General features: G+C 39.6%; 1 protein-coding gene across 1 annotated transcript in view; it reads left to right on the top strand.

Moving 5' to 3' along the window:
* The window catches only part of LOC125750613 (neurexin-2-beta-like), a 357,714-nt gene that overhangs the window by 58,907 nt on the left and 285,770 nt on the right, over nt 1-13,037 (top strand). Inside the window, exons 3-4 of the mRNA XM_049028714.1 lie at nt 2,449-2,478; nt 3,956-3,988. Coding sequence (XP_048884671.1) covers nt 2,449-2,478; nt 3,956-3,988 — 63 coding nt within the window. The remainder of the gene's footprint in view (nt 1-2,448; nt 2,479-3,955; nt 3,989-13,037) is intronic.

Here is a 13,037-nt window from a genome sequence, read left to right as displayed (position 1 = left end):
TGCAGGGACTGAAGAGGCAACCCGGCTGGATGTTTATACTTCTGCCGCAGTGCACTAACGGGATGGGTGTGCTCCACAAGCCCCAGAGGCGCAGTGGAGAATGCACTGTAAATCGTATACTTCTTCTGCGGCTCTGCTACAGGGGATATTATGAAGGATACTGACTCCCCCGAAGCACTTGCAGCTCCTGTCTGACTGTGCGGAGGGCCAGCTCCTCTGGTTTGCCCTCAACGCCCAGCTTCCTCACTACCGGTGAAGGAGTATGGTGCACTCTGAGCTATTGTCCAGAACAGCATATGTCTCCGGGGATCTGTCGCCATTCCTATTGATGACATAAGCTGGGTGGTCGACATACAGAACCTTACTCTCTGTACTCACAAGACAATTCTCTTTTTACTCTCAATTACAATTACTCTCTCATTCACCTCATGCAGCACAGGCAGATGCCTTCTATTGCACATCTTGTAAGGGGTTTTCAGGGTACACTTTGCTGCCTGGTGGCCACGGGCACATCGACAGCACTTAGCTTACTTACGTCACCTTTAATCCATTGCATCTTCTGCTACTTTTTTAGCTTGCACAGTTGTTTAAAAAGAGCTTGTCACGGTCGCAATACTGGCAGTAGGCCTTCCCCTTTTCCATCTTATTAGTCCTACTGGCTAGGGGTTTCTGCATACTACCTTCTGCAGCCGCCTCTGTCCCCAGGAGACCAGTAGTGGTCTTACTGGTCTGCTTTACTTCCTTCCAGCAATCTCTCTTCTTGCTGAACGGCTCCACTTTCTTGTAGTTGCCATACCTTACACTGTCTTCTTGCACTTCAAGCTCGTATTCCAGCCATTCAGCAAAGTCAATGAGCGTGGGGATAACTACTCTAATGGGATGGATGAATCTCTTAAAGCTGGCGGTGAGGTCATGGGGCAGCTTACCTAGCACTCCTGACACGTGGGAGCCACACTGAAGCTCTACCCGGCCTCTTGTCTGGCTGCTCCCGCGTACCCACCAATGGAGAGCGAACAGACCAAAGACCTTTATATCTCCACTGCGAATACTTGGGCCGTCCATTAACTCTGTGATGCACTGCATAGCCAGCTTGTGAGGCTGCCCATACATCTTAGTGAGAACTGTCACTTTGTCTGTGTAAAGCTGTCTGGAATTGCAATATGAATCTGCTACCAGCGATGCTTCTTCACATCTAAGGCGATCTGCGAGGATCTGGAACTTATATCTCTCTGTGGCATCATCTGGAAGGATATTCCCCAGTGCAATCTTCATCCTAGCAAATTCTCTTGGATTGGGCGACATCAGGTGGGGAATGGTGGGCTTAGGCCCTCGGTAAGTAAGCTCTTGGGCGCGTGGTGGCTGCGCAGAGTAGGAATGAGGAGGGGTGTGTCCTCTCTCCATCCCACCTGTGTAACCAAGCTGTGGTTGATGTGGCAATGGCCTCGCCTGGGTTCCTCTTTGCTTGTTTCAATTTATTTTCGATGTAAATGTCTGTCTGGTTTACATAACATCTCCCAAATTAAACAGAGCTTATTTATGCACACTACCTTACAAGTAACAAGGTGGCATAAATAACAAACGGTCAGTAAAGGTTGTCTGTAATGCTCTCCTATTTGCCTAACAACTAATTATCTGATATGTATTACTTTGTCTTCGATGTTGCCGTTTCATATGCCAGAGTCATACATATTATAAAACTAAATAACTTGAATGTTTTTGTCACTGGTGGCAGCTCCTTAATTAAAGGATATTTCACGGTTGCTGTGGATCTTCTAATTAGCTGATGGAACATTTTGTGAAATATGCAGAACTTGTAACCATTCAGTGCTTAGTGTTTTCAGTGTATTTTGAGTAAGTTGTTGCACTGCATGCTTATATCGCTTCACTGAAAAACTACAGAAATACTTTGCTAAGGCATCTACACCATATTTTGCATTTAGTGGCAGAGAATAAACACTTTTAAATGGATAATGTATTCACGTTATTTACTTTAAGCTTCAATTCAGATTGTTTTAGCGATATTTAGAAATGTATAATCAGATGTTTCAGTAAAGAAATCTGTGTGACTGTCAATATAAATACATTGCGCGACAGATTGTGTTGAAAACCTCAAATCACCATTTTTTTTTTACAATAACCGGATCTTGCCGAACATACCTTAAATTTTGACAGAAGCAGAAATTGATCTCAAGCAAACTCTCTGCAAAAACAGTTATGTCTGCGGGGAAATGGCATCACCATTGGGGTTGTGCCAGTGAAATGCATTTTTTGATCTGTTATCCATACTCCAAAAAACATATATTCTGTTCATTTGAAGTTGTCTTCAAGCTGCCCCAGGATGTCTGTAGCAAACTACTGTGTGACACTGTAACTGTGCTTATTCATTCCTGTACCATTTATGACCTTCTTCTTTTCCCTCCCTCTCTTCTTTTTCTGTTCCTTCCTTAGGTCTGGCGCACCTGATGTTAAACGGTCAAGGTATGGTTCCATTTGTTTTTTGATCGGTAACACTTTACTTAAGAGTGCTCTATGAAGGGTACATGACACCCAGTCCTTTGTGACAGCTGAAATTTCTTGACAAAGGCATTTATAAAGGTTCATTCCAACTTTTGTAGCTGCCATAAATGTTGACATTAGGACAAGGATGTCCTGTAAAATCTCCTTACATGAAAACTGTGCATAAGGTACAACACTAACTCATGGTGAAAACTTTGATACAAACACCGATTTCTTATATACTCTTTTGTCCTCAGTGAGTTATATTTTAATCTGCAGTTTGCAACTATTGCATGAATGCCTGTGTCATAACACAATAATAACTGCATATTGGCAATTTTTTTTACCTTTATTTCTTTAGAGAATCATATATGAAATTAAAATTTTTAAAGTACGATCCCGTCAATTTTTGTGGTTTTCCATTTTCTTCCTCACTTATTTTTTTTTTAGTTTTCTCTTTTAGGCGCCGGAATAGCATGCCATGATTATTTATTAGTCTGTGAGTATAAAACGAACTTCGGTAACTTTTTTAAAAATTTTTTTTGGACGGTATGATTTCATTCGTGAATGATGTGTGTTACCTGCAGGCTAATTACAGTTCTCTTTTACTCGATTGCACACAATTAATTAGGGATGCATGGACATATTTCAGAAGTAAAATAGTATATTTATTTAAAAATATTAATTTTAAACTATATCTCTCTGTACGTTCTTGTGGAATTTATGACATTCAATTTTGGCCATCGATTGACTTCAGACAATTAGTCTATTTTTGTCAAACTCAAACAATGCATACGATTCATATTTAGTGTGTAACATCTATAAGATAAAAATAAATAATAATTAAAAAAACGTCTCCGGATGTATAATTTCCAGATGCATTGTGACATTGAGATTAGGCTGCTGTTCGTTATGGCCACGTAACCATCCTTGAAAAATCGTTCTCCTTCTGTTTGACAGCTGGATTTATGACAAATTTTGTCACTTTATGTCACTCTGAAATACTAAAGTGTAGAGTCAGTCTTATAACCTTTTATGTCACTTGAATGAAAGTTGTGTCACAACACAACTTTGTCAGCATAAACCTATGACAGTCAGCATAGGTGATATGTCAGCCTGATACAGGAGTTCCCAATATCATCTTATATAACAGCTACATAATCTGGAATAGACCTTTATGTCAGCTGTCATAAAGTTCTTATGTTAGTTCCCTTTATAGTGCATCTTTAAGGGAAGTTTTACCTGAATTTTGGATTCTTTTTCTCATTCCTCCCAAATTCCCACCTCCTTCCTGATCTCTTCTACTTTTTTCTAAAAAGATTTCTATTCTCTTTTTACCTTCTTCACCCCAGAAATCCGACCCTCTATTCCTTCATTATTTCTTTCGATGTCCACCGTATTTGTGCGTTTTTGTACCTATTCACTGCATGTTCTGTCCTTGTCTTCTGGCAACCTCCAGGATCTTCTCTGACCTCTGCTACCTCCACTGAAGGTATGCCTTTCAACTCTTCCTTTTTTCTTAGTTTTAATTTTGTAGCAAAAGATTTTTTTTTTCGAGTGATATAGCCTGAATTTACATTGATTTTATTTTTCAAATATGGACCTGGCAGTAAATGATATGAATGACAAATGGAACGGCTGTCCATTCTGCTTTCAGATGAGTTTTCTGTCGGCTTTGATTTTTACTGTGAATCTTCTGCAGAATGATTCAGTTGTACCCATATATTGGAATGTACTTAGAGAACCCCAGTGGCCTTAGAAAGTAAGAAACCAAAGATGCAGTGAAGAGCTGTTCCTGTAACAACAGAACGTACAGGATGCATTTTTCAAAATGATTTACGGTAGATATAAAAACTGCCCACGACCCTGTTAAAATGCTAGGTTTTTACGATATAAAAAATGAGACCACGATAAGTCATTTCAAAACTTTTCCCACCTATGATGTGACGTATAAGCTGTACAATTCGATTAAAAAAACAAACAAATCTGTTATGAGGAAAAACACAAGAAATAAGAAATGTAGTATACGCTGGTTGCTTAAGTGTGCACACCCATAATCTAATGCTTTGATGAAGCAACCTTTGGTATAATTACAGAATTCAGTTTTTTTGGTTAGGGATCTATCAGCTTGTGACATCTTGACTTGAATAAGCTTCCACACAGCCCTCTTCAGGTCACCCCACAGATTTTCAGTTTGGATTTAAGTTTGGCCTCTGGCGGGACCATTCCAAATCTTTAATCTGAAATGATTTATCATGGTCTCGCTGTTCTTACATCAAAAAAACCCTGATTTTAACAGGGTGTGTATACATTTTATATCCACCATATATGAACATTAAACAAATTCCTTCCACAGTTTCACCCTCTACTTATTGCTCAATCAGTTGTTAATGTGGAATCCTCTATTTGTATATGTGCAATTCTCCAGTTATACTTCATTGTCCTTTAGCAGCAGCTGAAAATGAAGAATTCATTCATATGACAGAAGCTCCAAGAAGTTAACTGTGGACCATGGTGACCTTTTCCATAAATTCCATTACATTATACTCTGCCACTTGTTTCTTTGCATCCATTGAAATGTCTCAACATATTTAAATGAAAATATCCAAGCCTCTACCCTCTGATCCACTGCTAATGACACATGCACAATGTTCCTCAGCATAATTTATGTTACGGTTCCATTCGCTGAGCTGAGCCAATACAAAGTACTGTGAGGAATGAAGCTCAGTCGCCGTCCTTTGGATTGACAGGTTGCTGAAGTAAACGTCACATACAGACCTTTTGGGTGATGTATGGCTGACTGGCACCTTTTGCTGGTCCCCAGTCCCATTTGGAAAAGTTCTGGTGCATTTCCATTTGTTCAGGCGAAATGGATACAGTATCCCCAGCCCCCTGCAGCAGCCTTACTTGATTAACTTTGGTGAATGGATTTATTTGTTGTGAACAAAATCATAATATAAGCAAGTTGCATTGGGCAGGGAAAAAGAAAATGAGTTAAACTTTTAAATTATGAAACAAAAAATTTTAAATAAACGGCACGTAGGTGTTGTGTGTTTGAGTATGAGTTTGTTAGCAGACTCTTTGTTGTGAGACAAAATCTAATTCAGCTGCTAGTCATTTTCAGTACTGGGTGAAAACTGCACTGATATTGTTGAAGTGGAGGTGTGTCTCGTTGCTTGTTGGCATAGGTTTGGGGGTCATCATGACAGTTTTCGGAGTGGTTACAGAAAACGGATGGACTGATTTAATATGGAATATTGCATTGAGTTGGACCATTTTGCATATTAATCTGATGGAAAAGGGTCCTCTGCTTATGCCATGTTTCATTATTAAATATGTTTCCTTTACTATGGTGAAACTACTAAAAGCATCAGGTTTATTTCCATTATCACCCAAATGTAATTAAAGAGTTAATGTAGCCTACTGTGACTAGAGATAAAAAAAATAAAAAAAAAACACTGCGGTAATTTGTAAGATTGCTTGTTGTAATTGCTGTTTGAAAGTCACTTTGATTGAAGTGAGCACCCATTTATCTTTAGGGGAGATGTAGGAGGTAACGGTAGTTTCACACAAGTCAGCATCTTATATCCTGTAATTAGGGTAGTCTGGGAGTAATGGGGTATACACCCTTGTGCAAATTTAATTGAAACAAGTTGACATACAGATATGCATGCAATGGCCTGGGACCTGCTGGTTTCCACAGCCAACTGGGCAGAGAGTAGGCTGAGTGGATGCACAGAGGAGGCACAGTGCCCGCAGACTGGTAGGCCTGCTCGAGTGGGGTTAGAGCTGGGTGGATGCACAGAGGAGGCACAGTGCCCACAGACTGGTAGGCCTGCTCGAGTGGGGTTAGAGCTGGGTGGATGCACAGAGGAGGCACAGTGCCCGCAGACTGGTAGGCCTGCTCGAGTGGGGTTAGAGCTGGGTGGATGCACAGAGGAGGCACTGTGCCCACAGACTGGCAGGCCTGTTTAGGTGGGGTTATAGCTGGCTGGATGGACAAAGGAGGCACTGTGCCCACAGACTGGCAGGCCTGCTCGAGTGGGGTTAGAGCTGGGTGGATGCACAGAGGAGGCACAGTGCCCACAGACTGGCAGGCCTGCTCAGGTGGGGTTAGAGCTGAGTGGATGGAGAGAGGAGGCACTGTGCCCACAGACTGGCAGGCCTGCTCAGGTGGGGTTCGAGCTGGGTGAATGGACAGAGGAGGCACTGTTCCCACAGACTGGAAGGCCACATTGTGTATCCCCTGTACTGGCCTCCCATCATAGGTTATTTCCATACATGTTTTATCAATCCACCAGGTCCGAAATCCAGACCCAAAGAGATAAATATGAATTAATGTGACCGTGATGTCTGTCTTAACTGTGGCCGGTCTGTCTGCATATAGACTTGACAACTTGTGTCAATTAATTTGCACAAGGGTGTAGCTTGTGTGCAGTGCTGCTGGGTAATATTTATCCAAAGGCAGTCAGCTATTATCACCACAGCCAAAGGTCATTATTTACCAAGGTTAAAGCAACACGAGTAAACATTAAAAGTTCAGAACATTAACCTGGATTTATATGATGGTGCACCCAAGGGAGGGATTATGAAGAGAGGAGGTTGGGAGCAGTGCATCTGGGGTCGTTTGTGCCCCAGGTACTGTAATGCTTCACTTGGCATGAAAGATCCTCTCTGACACATCACATATCCTCAAAACATATGTTATCCTTAGGGCACCAATTAGATGTGATATCCATTAATTTAAGTTGCTAAATTATTGTTTGAATTGCTGTTTGCAAATGCCAGCCAGGAGCATCTTATTTTCAAACTTTACTAAAGTTTAAATAGGTAACACTTTAATTGAGGAGGCAAAAATAATGTAGTACTGCACTCTTATTTTACATATTAATTGACCAGAAACTGTTAGTTACATATTGATCCCATGTTCATTCATCATTAATCAAATCGTGCATTAATTTCATGTAGTTACTAGTTGTTATTTGTTCAAGATTTGTATTTGAGTAGTAACTGAGATATTAAGTTACCTGTGCCCCCTCCGGTGAAGTGTTACCATGTAAATATGTAGTTTGCATGTTATCTCCATGTTGCAAGGGTTTCTTACAGAATAGCAATACAGCTATCAGGTTCTCCTGTAAGCATATTTTTCCTGGTCTGCCATGGATGGTAGTTCCTTCATTTTCTACTGTAGTAAAATACCACACATTTTCTCCCTCCTAAGGCAGAAAGCACCTGCAAACACAGTGTTCCTAATCATTTTTTTAATTACAAGTTGAAGTAATGTTGCTCTCTTCCCCAAATATGTTTCCAGAGATTCCGAAGCTCCCACTCTTATCAGCCCTGCACCAAGCATGTGGCAGCAAAATTCATCTCCCTCTGCTCATTTTGTGCTGTGATTAAATTAAGGAGGGGAGGGGGAATAATTGTAAAAATACTAACTGGAACTGGAGATACTCATGATATTAGGGCCACTGCTACAATACAGCCACAATTATCTTTATCAGAAGGGGTCATTCAGAAATAGAATAAAAACAATAATATTTACGCCTATGTATCAATAAGTTGTGGCTGGAGAGGGGTCGAAGAAGTTTATTTTGTGATTAAAAAAAACAAAAAGTAATGAAAAAGTAGCACATAGTATATTATGTGAGTTGCACTAGCTTGTGTGAAATTGAGCTTTATAATTAGAGCTTTGGTAGAAAGAGAATTTCCGTGTAACTTGCCAAATTAGTAATCTGTCTCGGCTAAAGTGGCACACTGGTCATCTACCAGAGGCTTTATGGAATGAGAGGCTCACCTACAGTGAGATTTAGCATAGAACTTCAGTGAACTATCAATTAATGACGGCTGTTATCCCCTTATTAATACTTAATTCAGATATGAGTGAACAAAGGTTAAACTATGAAAAGTATGAAGCAATTGCCCCTCCAGAAAGGGTTCACTGAGAGCATTCTGACAAAAATCACCAGAACCCTCTAACTCTGGCCTTCATTTTTACTCCAGAAATATAAACAGGATTAACGCCTCGTTTGAAAGCCATTCTAAGACTTAAAATGCAAATGATTAAAGAGATACATTCCACCCAATATAATCCTATGTGTCTACATGTCAGAATTCTACCTGTGTAAGAACCATATGTTTCGTCGATGTGCCAGTATTTAACGGAAGTTCTTTATGTTTCAAGAAAAAATGGCCTTGTTGCGCATACATAAATGCACAGAAGCAAGTCAAAACATTCTACCCATTCTCTGAAGGCTAATTGCATAAGAACATAAGAAATTTACAAACGAGAGGAGGCCATTCAGCCCATCAAGCTCGTTTGGGGAGAACTTAACTAATAGCTCAGAGCTGTTAAAATCTCATCTAGCTCTGATTTAAAGGAACCCAGGGTTTTAGCTTGCGCTACACTAGCAGGAAGACTATTCCATACTCTAACTACACGCTGTGTAAAGAAGTGCTTCCTCAAATTCATTTTAAAATGTTCTCCCGTTAATTTCCACTTATTGCCACGAGTTCTAGTATTTAAACTAATATTGATGTAGCCATTTGACTGAACAGAATCCAGACCTGTTAGAATCTTATACACCTGGATCATGTCCCCCTTAGTCTCCTTTGCTCGAGGCTAAACAGATTCAGCTCAGCTAACCTCTCCTCATAAGACATTCCTCTAAGAAATATGACAAAGATGACCCTGAACTGTTGAGCAGTTGAAATCCTTTATCAATCAGGCAGGCAGGCATTGATTGATTTGATTCTACTGGCCATCTGGAGAACCAGGTATCGAGCCACGTTGGCCAATACATACAAAATACAAATTTTCCAACACGTTTGACCAATGGTCAGAATGATTCGAGCTGTATTATAACATTTTAGGCAACCAAATACAGAATACATACCAAGGCTTTGTCCAGTGTGAGCAAGGTTTTGCAGTATTGATATTATGAAACTGACTAGCTATGGAAAACAAATGAAAGTTTTTTTGTTTTTTTTTAAACACCTAGAGACCTGCTGTGGTGGTAGTTCTTTGTGGCTTTATATCCAAGTGACCTCTGTGGTCATTGGCGCTAGCATTGTAGTTTGTTTGAGAAGAATTTTGTTCAGCATTTAAGCCATTGATTAATACATGTTACTTATCTTATCCTGTGGTGTGAGCCTGGAGATTGTGGAAATATTCATTAATGACATTCACCTCAAACTGTTAAAAATGCTGACAGAATATGGTGAGCTGGTCTGAGATCAGCACATCACTGAAGGGGGGGATTCAGCAGAGCTAATAGACTCACTGATGATGTGTTTTAATTTTTTTTAAAAATGAAGTATCTATCTTGCTCCTGGCGAGATGGGTCCATTTCCTTCAAATAACTATTCAGCTGCCATCTCTGATTAACCCCTTTCATTTTAAGAGGCAAACCAAAAACTGCTGTCTGATGGGGAAAAAAATCACTTAACTGATCTTACATTCGCAAATTTTTTGTCATCTCCACATATTTTCCCCTTTTCCCATTTACCCTGATTCAGATGTGTGTGCTTGGCTGGAGGAGATTATCACCATTCGCTAAGAGAACCAATGAATTACCTTATCCCTCAGTAGAACTGGAATCGAACTAAAGATGTGTTGCTAGGTTCTTGTTGCAATGAATTATGTAATAATACCGCATTATGCAATGACTCAACAAAATGTGACAAATGATGACATCATTATTTAATAGCACCCGCATTTTTTTATTTTTTTCAACAACACCGGGAGACGGGCACCTCACTTCTGCACAGGCAAGGTAGCAGCTGCCACCAGGGGCGTTGCTAGAGATTTTTGGCCCCATGATATCATATTGGGCCCCCCGGTCCAGACCAATCCAGTTATTTTCCATATAACTGTCACTCAGAGGCCCTTGGAATGGTTCTAACTTTCCTCCGCCTTACTGCGGCCATGACAGCAACCATTTGGGACTGTGGGACATTCGTAAAATCGAAATTAAATATGACCAAAAAGGATTGTTTTAGAAGTTGGACACCAACTGGAAGCTTAAAGTGAGTTTTCACTTTCCGTTGCTTTCGCACTCTCCCTCATTTCCCCATGGATTACAGATTTACATTTGCATACACATCCAAACCCCATGCACGATTTCAGTGGTCTGAATTCAACAACTGCTGCAAGTGGCACATATGATTAATGTGATAACGGGACAATGAATACTTATGGCTGTCACCACTGAGCTGTTTCGTTTTCATTTTAAATTAGTCTAAGTTATCTGGAATTTCTTAATGCTATATAATCTGTCAACGCGGATTGATGAGGCTGCTGTCATTGAATGACAATGTTTATGGCTTAAAGCTGAATATTTACCTTTTTTTTTTTAGCAGGGTACCCAGTTAAATATATGTTTTACTGTAAATGCAAAGTCAGATATTGAAATACTGTTTTCTATGACTTGTCCCTGGTGGAGAAGCACAGATTAAAGCATTATGTATCATATTAATCATTTAAACAGTAATGCTTTACTTGAGGGGACTTAAAATAATGTAGTAGTACCAGCTTAATGCATAAATTAACCACTGAGTAAGTGTTGAAACTGTTCCCATGTTCATTCATCATTAATCAATCATGGCAGTTTTTATATTTCATGGGGAACCTATATGACTTCATGATTGCTTAATGATGAACAAGCATGGGATCAGTACATAACTAATACTTAATGCAGTAATTAACCAGTATCTAAGTAAGCATGTATTACTAGATTATGTCCTCTCAAGTAAATGTCAATTTAAACTTCGTGGTAAACTAAGCATATAGCCACTGCCTTCGTGCCTCTGATAATAAACATGTGTTAATAGAAAAAAACATAGATTGGTTCTTTGTGACAGTCTAATTTTTCCACTTTTTTGAAGATTGCACAAAGGTTAGGATCAAGTATAAGGCAAAGAGGGATTTAGAGCATGGAACCTGAGAAAGTTCACACTGCAATATTTTAAGTCTTTGTGATATTTAGGAATTGAAAATTATCTACAGCCAAGTAGAATGTATCTACCGACAGTCTACATCAAATCATTTGCTGTTGCCATGAGTTGTCCGAGCAGACATAAAGCAGTTATTAATAATAATGTTGTATTCATGCAGTGCCTTTCTCACGCTCAAGGATGCTTTACAATACAGACACACTACAATACAATACAATACTATAAAGCAGTACACACTCGGCAACGACAGCAAAACAATGACAATGAGAATGTTGCGTACTGATAGACACATTATAAGATTCTTGAAATAAAAGTGTTTTCAATTGGAGCTTGATGATTTTGACAAACTTTACCTCTCACAGACCGTGACGAAGTGTATTGCTGAGTGTAGGTGCTGTCACACAAAATGCTCTACCACCCAAAGAGGATAGTCTGAATTTAGGTACAGTAAGAAAGTCCGATGATCTTAGTGTGCAGACTGGAGTGTAAGGAAGAGGAAAGTAAGACACATATTGAGGGGCAAGTCCATGGAAAGCTTTGTATCTGAATAGTAAAATTTTATATTTGGTTTCCTGTTACTTATAGAATCAATCATGAAGGTCAGGAGTGATTGATGTGTCTGGATTTTCTCATATGTGTAAGTAAAGGGGTGGCAGAGTTCAGAACATACTGTAGTCTGTTGAGAAGTTTGGACAGGAAGCCAGAGAACAATGCATTTCAGTAGTCAAGTCATGTAGTGATGAAGGCATGGATAAGTGTTTCAGTATAAGTAAGAGTTAGGGATGGGCAGAAGCGGGAGATGTTGCAGAGTTGGAAAAAAAATGAAGTCTAACAAAGAGCTAACATGTTACTGAAAGGTGAGAAACTGATTGAAAATTATGTTTTGGACTGTGCTTGACGGTTCTACTAGGACTCCATTAACATTAATTTGTATTTTAGGTAAAGTAGAGAGGAGTGATTTGGTATCAACCATAAGAAGTTTTATCAGACTTAAGTTGTAAAAAGTTATCAAGTGTTTGATTTTGCAGGCAGTCAGTTAGTGAAGATAGTGGCATGGATATACTTGCATCAGCACTTGCGTATAATTGTGTGTCATCGGCATAGCTATAGAAACTGAGACTATAGCGACGTGTCGTTTGACTTAATGGGTCATATAGATGGTGAAGAATGTTGGGCCAAAACTGTTCCCTGTCCCCGTGTGAGAGAAGTAGTAACAGATTTGTGTGACTTGATGAAAACAAAGTACTGTTGATTGCTAAGGTATGATATAAACCAGGTAAGAACAGCAGCAGCAAAACCAGTATCTGAAATGCTAATTGTCTCAGTTATGACAAAGCAATTCCTTTTGCTTATTATTGTCTTTGTGGAATCTAAATTATTTCTGTACATTGAAATACAAATGCCTCAGTTTCCTCCGCACTCAATTTTATTAAATGTCCCTCAAATACATCATACTGCCTATGAGTGAATTAAACGGCAAGGACAAGATTATGATTGGCTCAGAGAGCACCTGCAGAGCTCAAGTGGCAGCACTTATGCTTTGAGCTTGTATTTCTTCAGCCGGAAATGGAGCTTTAGTCAAGGTG

The sequence above is a fragment of the Brienomyrus brachyistius genome, chromosome 10, assembly GCF_023856365.1.
Source record: "Brienomyrus brachyistius isolate T26 chromosome 10, BBRACH_0.4, whole genome shotgun sequence".
Taxonomy (NCBI): domain Eukaryota; kingdom Metazoa; phylum Chordata; class Actinopteri; order Osteoglossiformes; family Mormyridae; genus Brienomyrus; species Brienomyrus brachyistius.
This window is presented reverse-complemented; position numbering and strand designations above follow the sequence as displayed.